Genomic DNA, 24,786 nt, shown 5'->3' on the forward strand with positions numbered 1-24,786 from the left:
AGAATGGGAACCAAAACCACAGGAAATACACCAATCCATGCTTCTTAGTCACTAGACATGACACATGGGAAGTTAAAAATCAGAGGAAATACACTAACCCATGCCTCTCAGTCACTAGACATGATATAGGAAAGGATATGGAATATGTAAATGCTACACCACCAACAAACCGAACAATAGCTTATTATAGAGAATACAAAAGGCACAAATCGTTTAAAACCTGATAAACTGGATTGATCAAAGGTTAAAACCTGTGCTCTTCCAAAAGAGTATCCTGTAAAGCAACCACAAGCCACGTACTGGGAGAATAATTTTTGTGAAACATATTTGATAAAGAACTTATGTTTGAACCCGGAGCGAGTCAGGGCGCCCGTGGTTCACACCTGTAATCCTAGCTACTCAGAAGGCTGAGATCAGCCCAAGCAGGAAAGTCCGTGTGACTATTATCTCCAATTAACCACCAGAAAAATGGAATTGGCACTGTGGCTTAAGTGGTACAGCATTAGCCTTGAGCTAAAGAGCTCAGGGGCAGTGTCCATACGCAGAGTTCAAGCCCCATGACAGACCAAAGAAAAAAAAGAACAAAAGAAATAACTTGTATTTGGAATATAAGACTCTCTCACAATTCAATAAAAATAAAACATTCAAAAATAGACAAAAGAATTGAATATACAATTTACCAAAGAAATAAAAATGAAAAATAAGTTAAAAATTTTCTCAGAGACAAGTCATTTAAAAACGAAAATTAAGCTGGGCACCAGTGGGTCATACCTGCAATACTAGCTACTCAGGAGGCTGAGATCTGAGGATCATGTTAGAAGCTAGACCAGGCAAAAAAGCCTATGAGAAGCTGGGTGCTGGTAACTCACATCTGTAAATTCTAGCTACTCAGAGGGCTGAGATCTAAGGATTGTGGGTCTGTGAGACACTTTATCTCCAATTAACCACTATAAAACCAGATGGGGATCTGTGGCTCAAAGTGGTAGAACACTAGCCTTGAGCACAAAAAGCTCAGGGACAGTGCCCTGGCCCTGAGTTCAAGCCCACAATTGACCAAAAAAAAAAAAAAAAAAAAGAGTCCATGAGACTCTTATCTTCAGTCAACTCCTGAAAAGCTCATGGAGTTTTGGCTCAAGTGGTAGTGTACCAGCCTTGAATGAAAAAGCTAAGCAAGAGCACAAAACTTCAGGTTCAAGCCCCAGTATCATCATAAAAATAAATAAATGAATAAACGATTAAAGGCTGGAGGCATGGTACAGCACCATGGCACCAGCCCAGCATATGTGACACTCTTAAGTTCAAACCCCAAGCACTGCCAAAAAATAAAAAGAATGATGGTTCATGCTTGTAATCCCAGATACTCAGGAGGATCACAGCTCTAGGCCAGCCTGAGCACAAAATTTCCCAAGACTCATCTCAAGTGATGAAAAGCTGGGTGTGAGTTAGGTATCACTGGCTCATGCCTATAATCCTGGCTACTCAGGAAGCTGAAATCTGAGAACTGCCAATCTGGGCAGGAAAGTCCATGGAACTATCCTATTCAATTAAACACACACACACACACACACACACACACACACACACACACACACACACACACACACACACACACACACACACACACACACACACACACACACACACACACACACACACACACACACACACACACACACACACACACACACACACACACACACACACACACACACACACACACACACACACACACACACACACACACACACACACACACACACACACACACACACACACACACACACACACACACACACACACACACACACACACACACACACCAGCAGAGCTGTGGCTCAAATGCTCAGGGACAGTGCCCAGGCCCCGCACAGGACCAGGAAAAAAATAAGTCATGGGGGGGGGGCTATGTAAACAGATGACTGTGGTACAGATGGGCCTAGTCAAAACATTCAGGCCCTCTATGGAAAATAATGGAAGCAAGAAGAGCTGGCGGCATGGCTCAGGTGGTAAAACGCCTGCCTGGCAGGCTCCAGGGCCTGAACTCAAACCTCAGTACTTCAAAATAAAAAAATTGGGCTGGGGATATAGCCTAGTGGCAAGAGTGCCTGCCTCGGATACATGAGGCCCTAGGTTCGATTCCCCAGCACCACATATACAGAAAATGGCCAGAAGCGGCGCTGTGGCTCAAGTGGCAGAGTGCTAGCCTTGAGCGGGAAGAAGCCAGGGACAGTGCTCAGGCCCTGAGTCCAAGGCCCAGGACTGGCCAAAAAATAAAAAATAAAAAAATTAAAATCATACCAAGATAACACTATAAACGACCACAAAGGCCGTAAGTAAGCACTTGGCAGCAACGTGAGAGCAAATGGAACTCATATGAGGCTGAACAAGAATATAAGCACTTTGGAAAACAGAATGACAGTTTTAAAAAAAATGTTAATCACATATTGAACAGTGAGATCATAGTATAAGTAATTCACTCCTAGGTGTCTTTCAAAGGGAAACAAACCATATCTACATAAACACCAGACTTTGAATATTACATAGGCAAATTAAACTGCAACTTATTTATTCAATGGAATACTACTCAGAAATAAAGAAGAATTAAAAACTACTACATGTAACCAGATAGAAGAGTCTCAAAAGCACTGAGGCAAGTGACAAAAAAGCCAGGCAACCTCTCATCTGACTTTTTTTTCCCCTGAAGCTACTTAATTTCTGTCCTCTCTATTGGGTAGTGCTAACAAACTCCATCAGCAACCACTGTAATTAATGAAGCTCGTTCTACAGGTGTTTTTTTTTTTGTTTATTTTTTTTGAAGATCTCTGTCTGTTGGCTGTCTTTCTAGTTTAGCCAGGTGTTCTGTTTTGATGATGGCTAAGACTCAACAGGACAAGATACAAGATAAGGTCAAATACTAGAAAACTGGGAACTGGCTGGTTCAAAGCTACTCAAACAGCACAAAGGAAACTCAAAAACAAAGAAAAGCAACATAGAGCAGACAACACAAGCATGTATCGTTTTCAAAAAGATTAAAACTGAACAAAATACTTGAGATACACATAGATGTGCTAAAATTTTTTGAAGGGATAAAAAATAGTGATAGTGTAATATAAAATTTGAGAAGAGTGCTGTAAGAGTTCTGAGACGCAAGGGGCAATCCCTGGTGTAGCTGAGCACAGGAAAGAGCTGATCCTTACACTGGGTTCATTGTGCTATGCGTCACAACATGAGCACACGCACATCCATAGAGAGGCAGATGAGCATCTGCAATCCTGGAGCCATATATTGCGGGCTCCAGCTCCATGGCTCCACCTGCTGAGGTGCCCTCAGTCAGGCACCCAGGAAACCACTCCTCACACTGAGGGGCAGGCTTCCCGCCACCAGCGTAGGCCTTGCTTACCTCACTGGTCTTCCCTGCCACCAATGCCAATCTAGCCAGCAGGACCAACCACATTCAACATGCCACATATTTGCTTCAAGAGTTTTTAAGGTCTTTGGGAAGACCGCTGGAAGTAGTCTTATATGGTCCTCACGTCCCTTTTTGAGACAAGATCCTTCATCCTCAGCCTCCTAAGTAATGTAGGTACCATAATACTGGCTTTTTTGGGTCTCATGTCCCATAATACTTAAAATTCTCTTAGGTTTTGAAATGCAGTTAACTAAAAATTTTGAAATTACTTACATGATTTGCATTTGTGGTTCATATTATACTTATTTTATCAAAATTGATAAAATAAAATACACACTAAAATGTTAATGTTCTCATGATAGAAAAAAATTACAAACAGAACTAGATAAAACAGTAGTAACAAGCAAAAATTTGGCTAGAATAAAAGGAAACTCTTGTTCACACATACACACTCTTACAGTAAAGAATTTTAAAAGGCAGCTATTTCCAGTGGAGACCACCAATAAGGAACACATTGTAATTATGACTGTGTCTAAGCATACACACTTATAAGTATGTATGATACATCTATACGTAAGTATACACATACAAGAAGAGCGATTCTCAGTGTGGTCATGGCTGGGTGATGGTCCCCAGCACCCTTCCTTCGGGGACCAACTAGTCAAAACTACTTCCTTCTTAGTATCCTCTCTTCTCCCGTGTGTGGGGTGGAAGCAAACATGCTGGAAGCAAGGCCCAGCTCTAGCAGTGAGGACAAAGCACCAGCAGGCCCTGTGCTGGCTGTGCCGCCTCCCCAGGGGAGCTGTTACCTGGAGGAACTGCATGGAGTACTGAGAGGGGGGAGCCATTCTGCCCATGAAGAAATTCTGCTTGAAAGAATAACTGACAGAGGTCCGAGGCATGGCTCAGGGGCAGAAGGCCCATCAATGAGCGAAAGTGTGAGATACTGAGTTCAAGTCCTAGTCTTAGACGAAATAAAAAATAACTGACAGACCAAACCATGGTGGTCTGCTCTTTCAAATTATGTTCCAAATGTGAACGAAGTGAGTCACTTTATGAAAAACAAAACTGACACCACTTGTAGCCATGAGCTTTGCTCAGAATCATAACTGCTTCTGAGCAAAGGTTAGAATTTTTAAAAACCTGTATCTGCTACTGTAGGCTTAATTATGTTTCCAAAGACTGATCTGATGACATCAGTGGTGATATCAATAGAGGGAATATCTGTTTGTTTGATGGGATTTTTATTGCTTTGTTTTCTGGTACAGGGTCTTGCTATGTAGCCCAAGGTACCTTCAAAGCTGTTATTTTTCTTCTTTAGCATTCCACGTTCTAGGATTACAGGTGAGTGCCACCACACAGGGCACAAGTGTGTGTGTGTGTGTGTGTGTGTGTGTGCTGCTGCTGCTCTCCCTGAGCTTTTTGGCTCAAGGCTAACTTGAGCCACAGCTCCCCTTCTGACATTTTGGAGATAAAAGTCCCATCAACTTTCTTGCCCCGGCTGGCTGTGAACTGCAATCCTCAGATCTCAGCTTCCTAAGTAGCTAGGATTACAGCCATTAGCTACCAGTGCCCAAATGGGATTCTTTAATACTGATAATGAAAAGTGTCTACTATTCTACAAATGACCTACAACTGAGATTATAAAACTACAAGTGCCTCTGTATGTGGTTTGGGCAGTTGCTCTCAATTTTCCCCTGGCCCTAGAGGCAGCCTTGGAGCTAACTGCCCAATGGGAAGCTCAAGGGGTGTGAACAGGCATGTTCACTCACAATGATTTTACTTGAAGAACATCCTTCTATCATGCCTAGTCAATAAGGCTCAAGGAACAGACTCTTAAGGATGACCACAGACCCAGGCTTGACCAACTAGAGATACTCTCAGTTTTTGTGACTGATTGATTCAAAGAGGGTAAATAAAAGAGAGAGGAAGAAGGAAAGGAAAGGAAAGGAAAGGAAAGGAAAGGAAAGGAAAGGAAAGGAAAGGAAAGGAAAGGAAAGGGACAGAGAAAGAAAGAGAAGAAGGAAGGGAGGGAGAGAGAGAGAGGGGACCACCACTTTTTGTGGTTAATTTATAGCATCAAAGAATATTTGAAAAAATCCTAAAATATTTCTTTATATACTTCAATGAAGCAACCTAACACAAGAAAGATACTGAATGAATATAAGCACACAGAGAACCCAGGTGTTTTTTTTCCACTCTGAAATTAAAGAGATCTGAAAAACATAAAACACCATTACTCTACTAAGTTCTTTTTGCTTTGAAAAATAGTTTTCATTTGGAAATGTGCAATCGGTGGGTAATAATGATTGAATCCCACATGATACTCAGTGACTCCCTTCATGTATTTATTTATTTATTATTTTATTTAATTTTCTTGTCAGTCCTGGGGCTTGAACTCGGGACCTGGGCACTGTCCCTGTGCTTCTTTTGCTCAAGGCTAGCACTCTGCCACTTGAGGCACAGTGTCACATCCAGCCTTTTCTGTTTATGTAGTATTAAGGAATCGAACCCAGAGCTTCTTGCATGCCGGACGAACACTCTACCACTAAGCCACATTCCTAGCCCATTCCCTGTATTTACACCCAACAGAACTGACTGTGAGCACCAGGTGCATGATTCATAATACAAGACCTGGAAGCTAAAATGCATTGTATCTAAACAGCTAAATAGTCCATAACAATGAGAATGAAGAAACAACAGCATTCAAAGACTCTAAGACATGAGTGCCTACTATATTATCACAGCTATATAAAACTCAAAAGAAAAGTAAATGTAAATTATGATATCTAGCTTTAGACAGCCAGGTGACAAACTAAGAGAGGCAAATGGCAATTGATAACGGGGCAGGAAGGCAGTATTAATTTATGGTCTGTGTGGTAGCAGAAACAGACCCAAATATAACACAGTAAGTGATAGGAATTACAAAGAACAGTTGAGATCACTCAGTACAAAGTCTACCATTACACTAAATACACAAGAATATCTAAAACCAGAGATGGGAAATGAAAAGATGGCAGAGAGTGAGAAAGCAGGAAGGGACCCAAGAGACTTCAGATCTACAAACACAATTGACCTTGAGAAAAAAAGGTACCAAGCAGGCTCCAGAACAGTGAAAGGAAGGGTATAGTAAGACTCCCTAATTTAAACCTGTAGTCACCCAGCACAGCCTTAAAACATGTTCAGCAAGGAAAAAGGAGAAAGATACATGCAGAATAGGAGATCTGAACTGATTTCACTCAGAAACTGGTAGGGTAAACACACAGAATGAAGACCACAAAGAGACCTAAGAACACAGTTCATGAGGGGTATTCTAATAACAGGGGCACATACAACACTTCCCCAAGCCCAGAGAAAATGCTATTTTCAGGCAGGCATGGTACAGTTTACCAAACTTTGGCCTCGTATCAGAATTAACAAATGTAACTAATGAAGAATCACTATCAGCTGGGTGCTGGTGGCTCCTGTCTGCAATCGTAGCTACTCAGAAGGCTAAGATCTGAGGAATCAGGTTCAAAGCCAGCCCAGGGAGGAAAGGCCATAAACTTTTATCTCCAATCAATCACAGAGAAACCAAGAAGTGGTGGAGCTCCTCTGGGACAACACCCAGGCCCAGAGTTCAAGCTCACAACCAGGGGAAAAAAAATCACTACCATACGGACCCAGACTTTCTACTTTGGTTATAAAGGTCACTCACTACAGGTAGAGGATATCTGGTCGCAGGGTAGGGCAACAGGAACACTGTAGCTTACAAAAGCCACAAGAAAGGATTTTGAAGATTTTCACCACAAAGAAATTATAAATGTTTGAAGGAACAGACCAATGTTTGACAGGACTTAAACATTTAGAATTATTACAGGCACAGGCCTATAAGTCCAGCACCAGGGGAGGTAGAGGGTTTGAAATCTGAGGACAACTCAATTATCCGATACAAATATCAAAAGCAAAAACGGAAACAAAATGGCTGGAGGGCTGAGCTGTTTGCAAGTACATATAATCCCTGAGAGCAATCCCTAGTACTGCAAAACAAGAGGGAAAACAGAGCCTAGTACCATGCATGAATATATACAACATTGATGTTTTATGTGGTACTGAAAACATAAATTTAGGGTCAGCTGGGTATGGAGGGGCACACAAGTAATACCAGCACTCAGGAGGCTGAGGGAAGACTATAAATTTGAAGCCTGCCTAGACTATATAGTAAGACTCAAGAATTAAAATAGCTGGAGTGATAGCTCACACTTATAATCCAAGTTACTTAGGAGACTGAGATCAGGAGGAGTACAGTTTGAGGCTATCCTGAGCAAAAAGTTGGACCTCCCTCTCAACAAAAAACCTGCGTTTGGTGACACCGCAATTTCTTGAGAGGTGGAAATTGAGAGGTTTGTTGTTTGATGCCAGCCCAGGTAAGAAAACAAGCTGGGCATGGTGGTTCATGGAAGGCAAAGATAGGATTAAAGTAATTAAAGTCACAGGGACTGAGGGCCTGGCTCAAGTGGTAGAGCATCAACCATGAGAAAAAGAGCCAAGAGAGAGCATGAGGGCCTGAGTTCAAGCCCCAGTCCTACACTAAAATAAACAAATAGTAAATTTTGAAAAAAGGAAAAGGGGGGGGGGCAGGGCTGGGATGTGGCTTAGTGGTGGAGTTCTTGCCTAGCATGCATGAAGCCCTGGGTTCCATTCCTCAGCACCACATACACAGAAAAAGCCAGAAGTGGCACTGTGGCTCAAGTGGTAGAGTGCTAGCCTTGAGCAAAAGAAGCTCAGGGACAGTGCCCAGGCCCTGAGTCCAAGGAGGGCCAGGACTGGCAAAAAGAAAAAAGAGGAAAGCCTGAATTCAAAGCCTTTGTCACCAAAAAATAATGAATGAAAATAAACAACCATGTAAGTATATATGCATAAACATATTTAATTTTTAAAAGTCAAGACAACTAAAGGTAACATAAGTGTCATTTAAACATGTATAATAACTTTAAAATAATTGAAGAATTACAAACAATAAAAATTACCTATATTTAAAATTGAACCACTGACACTAGCAATTCAAAATCAACAGCAATAATTAAAAGCTTCTTGCAGGTATCACAGTAAGGTAATTAGGGTAAGTATCTAAGACAAAAGAAAAATCTAGAAGGGCTGGGGATATGGCCTAGTGGTAAGAGTGCTTGCCTCGTATACATGAAGCCCTGGGTTCGATTCCCCAGCACCACATATACAGAAAACGGCCAGAAGTGGCGCTGTGGCTCAAGTGGTAGAGTGCTAGCCTTGAGCAGGAAGAAGCCAGGGACAGTGCTCAGGCCCTGAGTCCAAGGCCCAGGACTGGCCAAAAAAAAAAAAAAAGAAAGAAAAATCTAAATAACCTAGATTATAGGATGATGTGATAAAGGCCCAGTGGCTTCTTGGTGCCCCCTTAAACAGCACTCAGGAGGGACTAGAAGATAGGCAGACCCCCAGTTCTGATGTGCAGCCCACCTGACCGGGCACCAGAGCTCCTTCCCAAAGGAGAAGAGACTGGAGTAGAGCCTACCTACTGACACCTCTGTGCTCACCGTCACCCCCTTCCAGGAGATGGTGGTGAGTGGAACGCTTGAGGCCACGGCCCCGGCAGCAGCAGAGGCCTTGGCAAGCAAAGGGGATAGAGGAAGATGCCCGAGGACGCTCACTGTGCGCTGTCCTCTTTCTTGGCCCTGCAGTGTCCTGTGCAATGCAGAATCAACTGAGCAAAAACAACAGCATACATGTGTCTATAAAATAGCACTAATTAATGCAAAATGCATACGTGTGTATGACATAGCAATAAGTGAAACAATGTGAAAAGAATGGGATCTTAAAAATTAAAGGCTACTTCAGTTTAAAAGGAGCACAAATACAAGAAATTTAAAAAATCCTATCACAAGGAAAACTAGAATTGAAAATAGAATCCTGCAAACAACTTTATAGCAATGACTTTGGTGATGTTCCTAAGAATATGAGGAGACCCTATCTGTGAAAGAACCTGAGAACCGCTAAGATACAGCCAAGAAGTGAGCCTCAGAGAGAATCGTCAAATGGAAGGCTTGAAAGGAAAACCTTTTAGGCTTGGGCAGGACATGAGGCTGGGAAGGAGCAGCTATCTAGGAAAAGGTTCTGGAGAAATCTATAGGTGTAACTGTGAGGCACTTATCTAATGGAATGACTTTTCTAGAAGATAGAATGTCTTCTCTACAAGGCTGCATTCAGTACCCAGTTCTACATCCCCTGAGGGGAAGAAGACTGAGGGAGGGAGAAGAAAGGACTCAAGCTCTGACTCTGAGACAGAGGCCAGGCAATCCATATGACTCCACCTCAGGACCATGGATAACAAGAGTGGCAGGGCTATCCAGATAAACTACACCAGGGCAACAAGCCCTTGTACAGAGAAAAGGATATAGTTGCTCTTTCACCTTTGTCTGAGAAAGGAAGGCAGAAGAAAGTCATGAAAGTAGGAACAAAAGGGTGAACCAGTGTGGTAAGCATCTGTGTGAGCCCTGTAAACCCTGGAAATCCCAAGGAGCGGGATGGATGTTCAACTCTCAGGAGGTCCACCTACCTCCTGCAGGAGACAAAAGCTTTAGCTGCCAGGGACAGGCACCTGTGCCTAGGACCAGGCCTGATCAACTGGCTGCTTGTTGACACAAAGCAGAGGCTGGCTGCATGGCAGGGACAAGCCCGAGAAAATGTCACCATCACAGATAGGCCAAGAAGAAAATATAGAGGACCCAATCCCCCCGCCACATAGACACAAGGATGGGATACACTCCACTAGAGACAGTCCAGCACCAGGGGGCACTAAGCATCCATCCCAGGGACACCCACCACAGGGACAGCACCAGTCCCCTGCTGGCCACACGCTGTCTGGCACATGACCAGACAGAAGGACAGAAGCAGGAAGAGCAATACTTAGGAGAAATGGAAAGGACTGTTTTACACAAAAAGAAACAGGAAAACATCTCAACTAATTTTATGAAATTCTTAAGGACATTACAAGATAAACAGACTAGCCAGGTGCCAGTGGCTCATGCCTGTAATCCTTGCCACTCAGGAGACTGAGCTCTGAGGATCAAGGTTCAAAGCCAGCCCAGGCAGGAAAGTCCCTGAGACTCTTACCTCCAATTAACCACTAGAAAACCGGAAGTGGCTCAAGTGGTAGAACACTAGCCTTGAGCTGAAGAGCTCAGGGACAGCGCCCAGGACCAGAGCTCAAGCTGCACATCCAATAGGAAAAAAAAAGATAAAACAGACTACCAAAAGTTATCTCTTTGGGGCTGGGAATGTGGCTTAGAGGTAGAGTGCCTGCCTAGCATGCATGAAGTCCTGGGTTCGATTCCTCAGCACCACATATACAGAAAAAGCCGGAGGTGGCACTGTGGCTCAAAAGGTAGAGTGCTAGCCGTGAGCAAAAAGAAGCCAAGGATAGTAAGTATCAGTGGTCAGGCCCTGAGTTCAAGCCCCAGAACTGGGGGAAAAAAAAGTCAATATGATGCCGCTATCAATGAAGAGGGTGACAAATTTCTAGTGAGGGAATAAGAACCCTCAGGGCACAGCCAATGGGGCTTGCACCAGGAGGATAGAAATAGCATTCCCAAAGGCATGGCTGAGATAAATACCAGGGCAGGGCTGGAACAGAAAGAGAAATGGTAACATTCAACACACACACACACACACACAAATGCTGACAAATGAAACAGAAAAACAACACAAGTACTACTAAACAACTTTCAATTAAATAGTAAAGACAAAATGACAACCTTTTGAAATTTAGAACACACATACATGTGCGTACAACACATAATCTAAGAATAATAAAGAATCAGACTATATTTTCTTATGTGTTAGAAATAGATTTAAGGAAGAGAAATAAAGCAGGAAACGGGAATCTGTGGAAAGGGGTAAAGACTGAAGTCGATCTCTGATCTGGTTGGTCAACACTAAGGTCTCGGGGTTAGCTACAAAACTGGCACTGGGGTGGATGAGTGCTGCCTTTGAGGAGCTGCCAGCTGAATGGCTGTCTGAATGGCAGCAGCCAGGAAGAAGGCAAGGCCTGGAAAGTGGACTGCTACTCCCACAGCAACTAATGCCATTAACCCAAGAAGGAAGGGCAGTGACTGCTGCTTGTTACTGGCTCCATGCAGTGATGGATGGAAGGAGAAAAACAGCTCAGAAAAGAGATGCTTGCAACCAAATATCAAAGCAAAGAGAAGACCCTAGAATATAGGCAGGGCATTCAAGTTGGCTGCAAGAGCCAACTCGCCAATTCACAGCCTGGAAAGGCCTTTTTGGGAACAAATGCCCACCATTTCTCAACCTAGGTCAAGTATCAGATTGAGGTGGCCTCCACTAAGCCACAGCATGGATTCAAAGATTGGGGCGGGGGGGGGGGGGGACAGACAGGCCTGAGAATTGCGTCTGGGAAAGTTTCAGGTAGTTACCAGCCCACAGAATTGTGTAGCACTAAACACACAAAAACTCTTATCATCAAGAAAATCCCAAGTCCAGACTAAAAAGCCAAAACACAACTGGAAGGTCACTGGCATGCTGGCTCTATGGGGGCAAGGCAGGCAGATGCCCTTAACTATTGTGGACATGGGCAGCAGAGGCCAGGGAGGGGCATCCCAGAGGACAGACACGGATGAGAAGACGGTGCGGATGGAGCGCCCTGACAGCAGAGGCAAACTGCCAGGTAGCCTGCAACCCACACAGGAGGCGCCATTGGCCTGTCCCCGCTGGCAGCCACTCACCGGCTGGTCAAGGCTGCCGTGCCTCTCCTCCTTCTCCACGGTCCTCCGGCAGTCTGGGCACACCCACAGCGGCAGGTGCAGCACGCTGTTGCCCTTGGGAGCCATGGACAGGGCCAATTTGCTCGCAGTCTTAACTCCACTCTCTAAGAATGAAGAGTCTTTCCGTTCACTTCTGCATAGGAGACAATAATCCCCAGCGGGGTAGGGTGGAGTCCTATGATTCATGCCAAAACTAAAAGGAGTCTGGAATAGAAAAAAAAAATTCTATTTTCAAAACCTGATAACAAAACCAAGATTGTTAAAAGATACATACAGCTCTAAAATAAAATGCACATGTATGTTTACATAGTAAAACATAAAATAGGAAACTTTTTGACTAAAACTGAACTCAGTGTTATAAAACAGTAACTCCATACAGAAAATCTTAAAAAAAAAAAAAAAAAAGCACCTCTTAACTCTTCACTGTACTGCCGTGTCACTTCTCCCAGAAGAAACTGCAATCCTGAATTTTGGGACCATGAGAAAGCTCCAGAATATCCTCCCACAATGCGCTGTGCCTGAAGCTACAATGCCAGAGCGCTGGGGCTGGGGTGGCAGGTTGGCAAGCTGAGTTAAAACCGTCACTGAGGGGACTGTTCTGCCCAAACAACAAAGTCAGATGGCAGCCGCACACTCAACACTAAGACTTCCTTATGTGTTATTATGATGGAGTAATATACAATTTATCATCAGTTACCAGATTTCCATGGCTTGTTTTTAAACATTTCCCTACTGTGGGGTGAAGGTGGAGATAAGGCCTGAGGAAGAGACAAGATTACTGCCTTGCATCCTCCCCCCCAATTCACCCTTTGGGAAAAGTAAAACTCGCCTTAGAAACATAGGAAGAGAAGCCAAAGTTCAGGGGTTTGGAAACACCTAAAGTCCCAACACCAGCATTTATGGGGCATGATTTTAACCCATATCAGGTAATCCCAGTAACACCTGCAGGCCCTGGAGAGGATCTGAAGACTCAGGGTAGGGGGCAGCAGGACCAGCACTGCTCTGTCCCTGCCTGGAGCCTTGGCACAGGGTGAAGGTGAAGGGGACACGCAGTATTCCAGTATTCCAGTTTCTCTCCTGCCACCCAAGTGTCCCTGCGGCAGCCAAACTGGTGGAGGGAGAAACAGGGCCTAAGCTGCTGCTTCAAGATCGCTGCGACCCTTTTCAACGTCCCCAGCTCGCCCAGAGCCTTCCCGGGTGGCGTCCGGCCCTGCCAGCTCCACTGCATATGGCTCTTTAGGGAGAACCCTGTCCTACGATGGGCACTCCAGCAGACCAGGGGTGTGAGCTGACAGGACTTGCACCACATGAACTAAGAGCTCCCAAACACAGGGCTCAAAGAATGAACTGAGGAGTGACGAAATGACGTGGCCTCTTGATACAACAGACTTTCATGTGGATTCCCTGTATCTTTTGGTACCAGAGCTTGAATTGAGGGGCTCTCACCCTCACTTGGCTTGCCTGCTGATAGCTCGAGGTCACATATATACTGCATGTTTTTACAAATCAATGGTCTAAACTATATGTCACAGTCACAGTCATAAGGCTCTGCAGGTTAAGCAGACACCTGAGTATCTAGAGGGCAAGGAGAAAGAAATGTCATCTTCAGCAGCATCCGGGCAGATGTAAACCTTACAACCCAAACCACAGAGAACAGGACAGTAGTGTCTTCTGTGCCAACCGATCTCAGCAATCTGTAACTCCCAAACTCACACCAATTTAGACCCCTGTAAAGTCATGTCTCCTACTGCCGATGCAATCTTACAACACCAAACTTCCCAGGGGTTCAATGCAGAACACATCAGGCTCCACAGCTGCCCAAATCCAAGATGGAAATCTTAGTTGGCAGTCACACTGACACTCACAGACACACTCACCATTCATCCAGTACATATAAGTGTCCTAATCGTAAAGGCTTAGGTCTAGAAATGTTTCAGATTCTGGAAATGCAAAATACATGATATCTTACAGATGAGGATCCATATTCATGGTTATGAAAAAATTGTTTCCCAAACACATAGGCAGAGACGTTGTTATACAAAACTTTTTAGCGCATCAGTGTTATAACAACCATCATGAGAGACCAAGTGTGGAAATTTCCTCTAGAAGTGTCACATGAGTACTGAAAAAGTTTTGAAGACAGGCACCAGTGCTCATGCCTATAATCCTAGATGCTCAAAAGGCTGAAATCTGAGGAGTATGGTTTGAAGCAAGCCTGGGCAGAAAACTTTGTGAGACTTGTCTTAGCTAGCATGTATAAGGCCTTGGATTCACTCTCTAGCAATAGAAAAAAAAAGTGTATTTATAGGCATACAATTAATTAATGTATTCATTTATTCTGGCTTGTACTATTTCTGCTGTTTGGTCTTATCTTTGTTCCCATATATAATGTATCTCTTTCCTCTGACTACATTTAAGTTTTCTAAATCACTTATTTTCAGCAATATAATTATAATGTGTTACAGTACAGCTTTCTTCCCCCCTCCCTTTTTTTTTTTTTGCAAATCCTGGGGCTTGAACTCAGGGCCTGAGCACTGTCCCTGGCTTCTTTTTGCTCAAGGCTAGCACTCTACTTCTTGAGCCACAGCGCCACCTCTGGCCTTTTCAGTTTATGTGGTGCTGAGGAATCGAACCCAGGGCTTCATGCACACTAGGCAAGCACTCTACCACTAAGCCACATTCCCAGCCCAACTGGAATATTTTTTAGCTACTACTTTCAATTTTTTTAATCCTTCTTTATTCACATAATATACCTCTAGGGACTGTTCACATAGCACCATTTTGACAGTATACAGAAAAGGCTATTGATAAAATTCACTATCTACTAATTAATGAAATTATTCCCAATAAACAAGGATGCTATGGTCACTTCTTTAAGCTGATAAAGGCAATTTTATGAAGGCATATTAACACCAAATACACACACACACACACTTTTTTTTTTTGGCCAGCCCTGAGGCTTGAACTCAGGGCCTGAGCACTGTCTCTGAACTTCTTTTTGCTCAAGGCTAGCATTCTACCATTTGAGCCACATCGTCACTTCCAGCTTTTTCTGTCTATGTGGTGCTGAGGAATCAAACCCAGGGCTTCATGTGTGCCAGGCAAGCACCCTAACACTATGCCACATTTCCAGCCCCACACAGAATATATTTAATGATGAAAGTTTTCTCTTTGCTACTCAACATGATACTGAAGATCCCAGCCAGTGCTGCAAGAAAACACCTAATGATTTAAAAAGCAATAAAATCAATGTTTTATTTGCAAATATGATTATATATGTAAGAAATACAAAGGATATAAAGATAAGTAAGCAAGACTATGGGTATGGCTCATTTGGCAGAGCCCTTGTCTATCAGGCCTAGGCTTTGGGTTCAATCCTTTGTACCGCAGAAGGGGCACCAGTGGCTCACACCTGTAATCTTAGCTACTCAGGAGGCTGAGATCTGAGGATCGGAATTCAAAGCCAGCCTGGGCTAGGAAAGTCCATGAGACTCTTATCTCCAATTAAGCACGAGAAAACAGGAAGTGGGGCTGTGGCTCAAGTAGTAGAGTGCTAGCCTTGAGCTGAAGAGCTCAGGGACGGTGCCAGGCACAGATCAAGCCCCACAACTGACAAAATAAAGAATGCCATAGAAAGGCTAATGAGCACAAAAGTTAAAAAAAAAAATCAACTGTATTCCCATATACTAACAATTGGAGGGGGGGAGGAGATGGCAGGAAGGAGGTGAAGGGAGGAGGAGGAAGGGGAAGGGAAAGAGGATAGGTAGGGGGTAGAAAAGGAGGAAAAGGAGAAAGGCTGAGGCAGAAGTGGTGGCGGCCAGACACTGATGACTCAGGCCTGTAATCCTAACTACTCAGGAGGCTGATATCTGAGGACTGTGGCTTGAAGCCAGCCCTGTCAGGAAAATCTGTGAGAGTCCTATCTCCAATTAACTAGCGGAAAGATACAAGTGGAGCTGTGGCTCAAATGGTAGAGAGCTATCCTTGAGCAAAAAAGCTCAGGGACAGTTCTTAATAAAGCCCTGAGTTCAAGCCCAGTCACCACATACACACACACACACAAAAAAGGGGGTGGGGGAGTAGGGAGTAGGTAGGATGACTCATGTGGTAGAGAGCCTACCTATCAAGTGTGAGATCCTGAGTTTAAATCCAAATACCATTAAAATTAAAACTCTAATACCAAGAAAATTATTCAAAGACCAGACTAAGTTTAAAAAAATGAGAAGAAATGTAACTCAATTGAAAGAATATGGGTGAACAACTTTTCTCAGAAGATCCAAATGATCAACAGATGAGATGGTATTTCACATGTGTACAGAGAAAATTAACAGAAGACAAAATTCTATTAAGATAAATATATGAAACAATGCATGTTCCTGTACTGCTGGTTAATAATATAACCACTTTGGGAAACAGCATTTTATTAAGATTGTAAAAGCACATATACTATAAAACCCAATGATTTCTCCTGTATTTATTTTCCTACCTCATATTTAATCTCATATGCTCCAAAATATATGTGAAAGTATATTCACATCAGTCCCAAACTGGAAATAATGCAATTTTCTTTCAACTGAAAAACTGTGTATCCACTACTCAGCAATCAGACAAATGGTAGTTACATTTGAAACAAACCTTAAAAATACTGTTGAGGGAAAGAAGCCATACACCAAATCTTACATTGCTTCCATTTATACACAAGTCAAAATAGGAAAACAATAGTGTTGGGACACAGGCCTAGTGCTCACCTTTGGAGGGAAAGGAGAACTGCAGTCAGAGTCTGGACAGCGTTCTATGTTTACCTGAATAATGCTCACACCAGGGATCAAATCGAAGGAATCTGCAAAGCTGTACATTTGTTTTATGTCTTTATAAGTACTAAACAGTAAAAAAGTTCTTTTAAAAGAGAAATTTTAGACAAAAGGACAGAGTACTTGTTATGGTATCAAGCCCCAAAGCAACAGGCCAACCAAGCACGATTGAAACCTCTAAAACTGCTAAATCAAAATTAATCCTTTCAGAAGCTGCCCCCTGGATAAGGTGCAGACGCCATGTAGCTCCCTCTCCCGTGGGAACTATGGCCCCACTAATAAACCTCCTTATGAAGCTTCTTCTCCTGTCTGTGATTATTTCCGCATGGTCCTCTGGGATGGCCAAGACCTACTATGCTTTCATTGGTGCCGAACCCGGGATAGGTTCCCCGGTGGATTTGCTCCCCCCATTTCTGGGGGGTCCAAGCTGCCCCCAGGACCTATTCTGTCCTAAGCCCACCCAGACGACCACCGAGGTAACTTCTCCTGACCAAGCGCTCTACTTCCATCCATCACCATGACAGATTTGAAACTCTGGCCACTACCGAGTGTTTGGATCAGATTTTCCATAAGGCCACTGGGCCACCGTGAATCTTGGCTCCAAGTTCCGAGCCCCACTCCCAGGGAAGGCCACTGGGCCACCGACCTTAAACCACTGGGCTAGGTCAAGGGGATCAGCAATTGTGGATGTTTGGAGTCAACTGATCTCTAGTTCAGCTCCGCTGGTCACTCATCAAGTGGGGAACAGTCTAAAACTGCTCAAGTTTGAGCCCAATCTTACAAATTTGGAATCTTTTACAGGACTTATATAACTTCTATGAGTGCTCAGGCAGATGGAGTTCTCTCTTTCTCTCTCTCTCTCTCAACTCTGCCTGCCTGCCTGTGATAATAGGATGGGCTGGTACTAGCTTCCAAAGGTACCAATGTTTGTTTAACATCTGCTTTGATTGATGTTTGTTAAGCTTGGAGATTCTGTTAAGTTCTGCTTGTTGTTAGCTAAATCCTGTTTTCTTTAGCATTGACCACGTGATGGACAATAGAATTGGCTTTAGCAAGCGCCATCTTGCTTCCATCAAGGTTCCAAAAACTCTTGGAGGTGGAGTCCCACCCATCCTCCAGGTGATGGGTGTGCCAAATTCCTCGAGGATGGGCAGGGATGTGGAGACTCAAGCTCCTGGTAACCCTGCCCCCCACCCTGAACTCTGTAACTGTGGCCTTGCAATTCAAAGGTGCCTTGCAAAATTCAAATGCTGGAAGGTGAAGGTGTCTTGCTGTGAGCCTGCTAAGGCTCTGACCAGCTCCGCCACCATTACACCGTGCCAACGTGTCTTGTGTTCTGTTTGTGTCCTGTCTCCCATCTCCTGGACCTTCTCTGGTCATAGCATCTCACTTCAGCTCCCATTGGAGTTAAACTGGTTTGTCTTCCCCCTCTATGTCTCAGAAACTGCCATGGCTGCTGCAGAGAGCAGATTTAGTTGGCCTTTGGTCTGTGTGGAAGATGGTTAATGGCCCAAGCCTTCTAAAATCTTTTTAAAGTTGTCACCCTGCTTAAACCAGTAGGGCACCAGCCTACAAAAGCCAGAGTACTCAAAGTAAGCAACCAGGGAATACTGGGAGATTTCAAATGTCTTTAACCAGTCTGTGTAGAAATTTGCAGGCAACCCAGCAGGAGGTGTGACAATCTATCCAGGGAACTCTGAGAGATGTCACTACGGCCTTGCCCAGATCCAACCCATCTCTCCTGCCTGCCTCCATCACACATGACTAACGAAGCCTGCTGATTCGAGATGGAAGACACAACCACTTGATCCGCTAAAGCTGAGACTTTTACATCGTCCTGACCCTTTGCCCTCTTGATTGTAATTCATTTGTGTACTCTTTCACCTGCTGGTAAGGTTAACTGATATGATTTGATTTGATGGCACATGGATCTCATTCAGTCTGCTGTTCTCTAAGTGTTACAGTAGAACTCTGGCAAGTATTCGTTGGTCAATTCTCAACAAGTTACTGGTAAGCTCTACTCCTATTGTTCTCCTGTTGCTTTAATTAGAAATAAAAAGGGCTTTTATGGCTAAGACTCCTTGGATTGCCATTCGAAGCCAGTCCGGGCAGAAAAAAATATCCCTCTAAAACTCCCATCTTCCAACTAACCAGCAAAGAGCCAGACTGGAAGCTTGGCTCAAGAGGACCAGCCAAATGCTGAAAGTAGCACCGTGGCTCAAGTGGTAGAGCACTAGCCTCGAGCAGAAGTGCTCAGGGACAGTGGCCAGGCCTTGAGTTCAAATCCCATGAATGCCAACTGGGACAAGCTATCCAAGCAATGAGCACCTAGACCTTCAGGACGAGGTCTATCCTGACAACAAGGAACTATGGAGAGGAGTAAGAGGAGATGAAGTCTCATCTTAAATGGAGTCAATTTAAACTTGCCCTTTCAAAATTAATCAGAGCCGGGAGATCAAGAGGAATAGTTGTTTACCCACCTAATGTCCATACCTGTCCATTTTCCAACTGGACAGAAACTTGCATTCTTGCCTTTGTTACTTGCCATTTATATATATATACATATATATATATACATATATATATATATATATATATATATATGCGCACCTCTGACTGGTTACTCCCAACCAGTCCACTATCCCTAAACACTTCCTTCCTGCCCCCAGTCCAGTTATCCCTCCTTCCTTGTAATGGGCCACAATTGGGTCTATGTTCCAAATGGAACTTTTCTGGCTTGTGCCCAGGGTGTGTTCTCCCATGTTGTTCATGTTAACTGGTCCTGTGAACTTGTCAGCCTTTTGCCTGACCTTTTCAAAAGTCTCTTTTAACAGGATGACATCCCTCACCCAGGATGCCACCTGGGAACTTGCAGTGCAAGGCCATCCCCTTTCTACACTGCTCTGCCCAGTGCAGATCTGGACCCTGAAGACCCCAGCCCCAGGGACTCCTTGATGTGTCCAAGCTGCAGGAGGTAGCCAGAGGAGACCATGACACCCATTGGCCCTGATAACCATTCTCGTGGAAATGATGGTACCAAACTGTCTGGTACCAGGCCAAATGATGAAGCAGGGACCCCTGACTACCTCGTCCCTTTACAGCAGGAAGTAGCTCCAGAAGAAACAACCTGGGCCCATACTCCCAGCCTGGTACCCCTCCTGTGTTATTAATAAACAAATGGGGGAATGTTAGCATTTCCCTAGCCTCAAGTCCTCAGCTCCTCCCACTAGACCCCGGATCCACCCATACCTAATGAGCCACTCCTACTCACTACATACCTACTTCCCCTTTACCTCCCCAGAGAGAAGCTGCCACCTGGATAAGGTGCAGACGCCATGTAGCTCCCTCTCCCGTGGGAACTATGGCCCCACTAATAAACCTCCTTATGAACCTTAAAAAAAAAAAAATTAATCCTTCCTTCTTTTAAAAGAGTCAATCTTTATCAGTCCTTTTGTCATAGGGACAGAAAGCTAGCTAACATAGCAATTCAAATGGGGACATGATACATACATGGATTTCTGCAGGGGAGGGGCACCTCCAATCTTACCTCACATCATACCCACAAATTAACTTCAAAGATCATAAACCTACAATGAAAAGCTACAAGTTAAAAACCTCTAGAACACAGGCAGAGAACATCCGGCCTGTGGATTTGGTACATGATGAGACAGATGCACTATACTTCTCATTGGCTGCCTGTGGTCCATCTGCCTGCATTGATAATTTTGAATGGCTTATAATGATTATAAATATCCAAACAGCTCTTTTTCTACCAAAAGTATTTTCTACTCCAGTGCTAAATCAAGACAGAAAATCTTCCTAACCTTGGTGAAGACAGATTTCTTGAGACTTCAAAAGCATTAATCATAATAAAAAACATTGTACTAATGGACTTTATCAAACTTAAAAAAATTAAAAATAGATCATGTTCATAATCCTAGCGATGCAAGAGGCTGAGAATTATCTGAAGATAGAAGCTGGAAGCCAGTCCTGGCAGACAAAGCCAGGAGACTCTTATTTCCAGTTAACCAAAAAAAGATGAGACTGTAGGCATGGCTCAAAGGTCAGAATGCCAGGGCTGAGTGGAAAAATCAAGTGAGAGCAAAAGGCCATGAGTTCAAACCCCAGTACTGGCACACTCACACACAAAAAGAGAACTGCAGGACACATTTCATGTGGCTCCTGCCTAGGGATGGACTTCCTCTCACACTCACAGTGAGACAGCCAGACTCACTTCAACTCTACCACTGGTCTTCAACCTAATAAAAGAAACTATAGAGCAAAAGCTGGCCCAGATCTAAGTGCCTGCAGGTAAAAAAGAACATAAGTGACTTGGGTCAAATGCAATTAGACACTGGCACAAGAGTTTTGGCAATAACAGGTAACAAACTGGGAAAGGTTGAACATAGGTTAGAGACTACATCCACGGCAGGTCCTTTCTCCATGACATGCACTAAGTAATCACCCCAAAGACCCGAGAGCCTCAAGTAACACTGACAGTGGTACAGACTTGGGTCTGACCAGAGGTCACCAGAGAAACTTACTCAGATCCCTTTCTTCTCTCCCCACTAAGGAGTAATAGCTTTCCTCTGTATAGAGCTCTGGGGAGTCCTCACTGCTGTGAGGGTAAATGTGCAGTGGAGGGGAACTCTGAAAACCGGGCACAACCACAGTCATCACACCTGTGAGACCCACGGTCCCAGACACAGCTAAAACTGAACTTATTCTGAGGAACAGGCAGTGGTTTACTACTACCACCAAACGTCTGAACTCAGAATTACTGACCGTGCTGGAAAACGACCCTCACCCTGGACACAGATGTTTCCACAGGAACTGAAGTCTGCAGTGCATCTGCTCACCCGCCTTCTCTCCATTCTAGTAACCCCCTTTGCACGCGCGCGCGCACACACACACACACACAAAGCCAAAACCAAACAAATTTAAACAAAAAGTTTCCATTTCTTTGAGTTTGTTTTGATAAACAGGACTTTAACTGTTCAGAGGAGATAAGCGTTTGGATTCTTCTACACATATCCTCCTTTTAATCAGTTTGTGCGAAAGTACATAAAGTCCTGTACAAGTTATCATGTTTAGTTGTATTTTGTATCTAGTTTCCACATGAAAGAACATGCACTGTTTATCTCTCTGAGCTTGGCTTACCTCACTTAACATGATTTATTCTAGGTCCATCCATTTCCCTGCAAATAATGTAACATTATCATGACAGATGAGTAAAATTCTATTGTATACATGTGCATATTTTCTTGATTCACTCATCTACATTAGGGCATATGGGCTGTTTCTACAACTTGGCTATTGTGAATATTGCAGCAATGAACATGATGTACAAGTGTCTTTACCATATTCTGACTTGTGATGTTCTGGGTAGATGCCCAAAAGTGGTATGGCTGTATAAGGAAAGTTTCATGTTTAGTTTTTGAGGAATCTTCTGCCTACAGAATGGTTGTACTACTTTACATTCCCCCCAACAGTGCAATAGAGTTCCTTTTTCCTGACATTGTGGCCAGCATTTGTTATTGTTTGAATTCTTGATGTTGGCCAACCTAACTGGGCTAACAGTATCTCAGTGTTGATTTGCACTTCCTTTATTGCCAGGGATTTTGAGCATTGGTTATTGGCCATTCTTCTTCTGAGAAGTCTATTTAGTTCCTTTGGCCATTTATTGATTGCTTTATTAGTTTGGGAGGAATTATTTGAGTTCCTTGTATATTTTGGATATTAGTCCCTTGTTAGATGTATGCTGGTAAAGATCTTTTCCCAGTCTGTTGATTGCCTTTGTAGTTTAATATCCTTTGTGTATTGAAAGTTTTTATTATGATCTAATTCCATTTGTCAAGTATCTTTCCTATTCGTTGTACGCATGGGATGCTTTCCAAAAAGTTCCTGCCCACTTAGTAGCTCCTATCTATAATCGTAGCTACTCAGGAGGCTGAGATCTGAAAATAACAATTCGAAGCCCAACCAGGCAGGAAAGGCTTTGAGACTCTTATTTCCAATAAACTACCCAGAAAAAGCCATAAGTAGAGTTGTAGTTCAAATGGTAGAGCATGAGTCTTAAGAAAAAAAAAACTCAGGACAGCACCCAAGCCCTGAGTTCAAGTACATAATTGACAGAAAAAAAGGTCCTGCCTATGTCCCTAAGTTCTAATGTTTCTCCTACTTCATCTTGCAGTAGGTTTCAAAGTTTCAGGTCTTTGAGTTGATATTAATATGTGACAGATAGGGATACAATTTTACTTTTCTTCATATGGGCAATTGTTGAAGGGGCTATCTTTTTTTCTACTGTATATGTTTGGCTCTCTTGTGAAATATCAGATAACTTGTAAGTATGCGGGTTTATTTCTGGGTCTTTTAGTCTGTTTTACTGGTCTTTGAGCTGTTTTTGTGCCAGTAGCAAGCTGTGTTTGTTATTAAAGCTATTTAGTAAACTCGTGTGTGTGTGTGTGTGTGTGTGTGCGCGCGCACACACACATAGTTGTGGGGCTTGAACTCAGGGCCTGGGTGCTTTCCCTGAACTCTTTTGCTCAAGACTAGTGCCCTGCCACTTTGAGCCACAGCACCACTTCCAGTTTTATTTCCCTGAACTCTTTTGCTCAAGACTAGTGCCCTGCCACTTTGAGCCACAGCGCCACTTCCAGTTTTCTGGTGGTTAATTAGAGGTAAGAATCTTGCAGACTTTCCTTCCCAGGCAGGGTCTGTACTTTGATCCTCAGATCTCACCCTCCAGCTAGGCTTACAGGTATGAGTTACCAGCACCTACCTAGTAAAATTTTTGAGTCTGGAATTATGATACCACCAACACTGCTTTTTGGGGCTAAAATTGCTTTGCCCATTCATGGTATTTTGTTGTTCCATATGAATTTTTGAATTGTTTTCCTATCTCAGTGAAGGATGTCATCAGGATTTTGATGGGAATTCTGTTGAATTTGTAGATCACCTTTGTCTGTATAGCTATTTTCACAATATTAATTCTCCTTATCCATCAACATGGGAGGTGGTTCCATTTCCTGACATCATCTTCCATTTCTGTCAGTTTTTACAGTTTTTGCTATAGAAGACTTTCGCTTCCTTGGCTAGGTTCATTCCTAGGCTTTTTTTTTTTTAAATTGAGGCTACTGAAAATGAAATTTTTTTTTCCCCGATTTCCCTCTCTGTATATTGTTGGTATACAGAAAAGCTACTGTCTCTTGTGGGTTGATTTTGTATCTTGAAACTTTGCCAAAGTAGTTCTAGGAGCTTGAGATGGAGCCTTTTGAGTCCTTTAGATGCAAAAGAGGTATTTGAGTCCTTTAGATGCAAAAGAGGTATAGTTTGATTTCTTTTCCTACGTAGATCCCTTTTATCTTTCTCTTCCTTATTGGTATGGTTAGGAATTCAAATATTATATTGAATAGGAGTGGAGAGAGGGGACATCCTTGCCTTGTTCTTGATTTTAGAGAGAATGATTTTATTTTTCACCATGTAGTAAGATACTGGCTGTGGGTCTGTCACATATAACCTTTATTATGCTCAGGAATGTTCCTTCTATTTTCTAACTTCTCCAGAGCTTTTTAGCATAAACAGATGTGCTTTATCTGCATCGACCGAGATGATCATGATAGTTGTCTTTGGCTTTGTTGACAGGGTATAGTATGTTTATTGATTATATATTATTATATACAATTATGTATTACATGTTGGTTATATATTATTATTATTATATTTATTTTACATATGTGGAAACTTTTTGGGTTTTTTGCCGGTCCGAGGG

General features: G+C 43.2%; 1 protein-coding gene across 2 annotated transcripts in view; it reads right to left on the reverse strand.

The window, feature by feature from the left end:
- The window catches only part of Fam193a (family with sequence similarity 193 member A), a 66,304-nt gene extending 51,579 nt beyond the window's left edge, over positions 1–14,725 (reverse strand). Inside the window, exons 1-2 of one of the 2 annotated variants that reach the window (XM_048363876.1) lie at positions 12,490–14,725; positions 12,166–12,454 (exon numbers count right to left, since the gene is read on the reverse strand). In XM_048363876.1, coding sequence (XP_048219833.1) covers positions 12,166–12,390 — 225 coding nt within the window. In that variant the 5' untranslated portion in view covers positions 12,391–12,454; positions 12,490–14,725. The other variant, XM_048363875.1, reaches the window with a different exon arrangement.
- Between the last annotated feature and the right edge of the window lie 10,061 nt (positions 14,726–24,786).

This window comes from Perognathus longimembris, chromosome 16, assembly GCF_023159225.1.
Source record: "Perognathus longimembris pacificus isolate PPM17 chromosome 16, ASM2315922v1, whole genome shotgun sequence".
Taxonomy (NCBI): domain Eukaryota; kingdom Metazoa; phylum Chordata; class Mammalia; order Rodentia; family Heteromyidae; genus Perognathus; species Perognathus longimembris.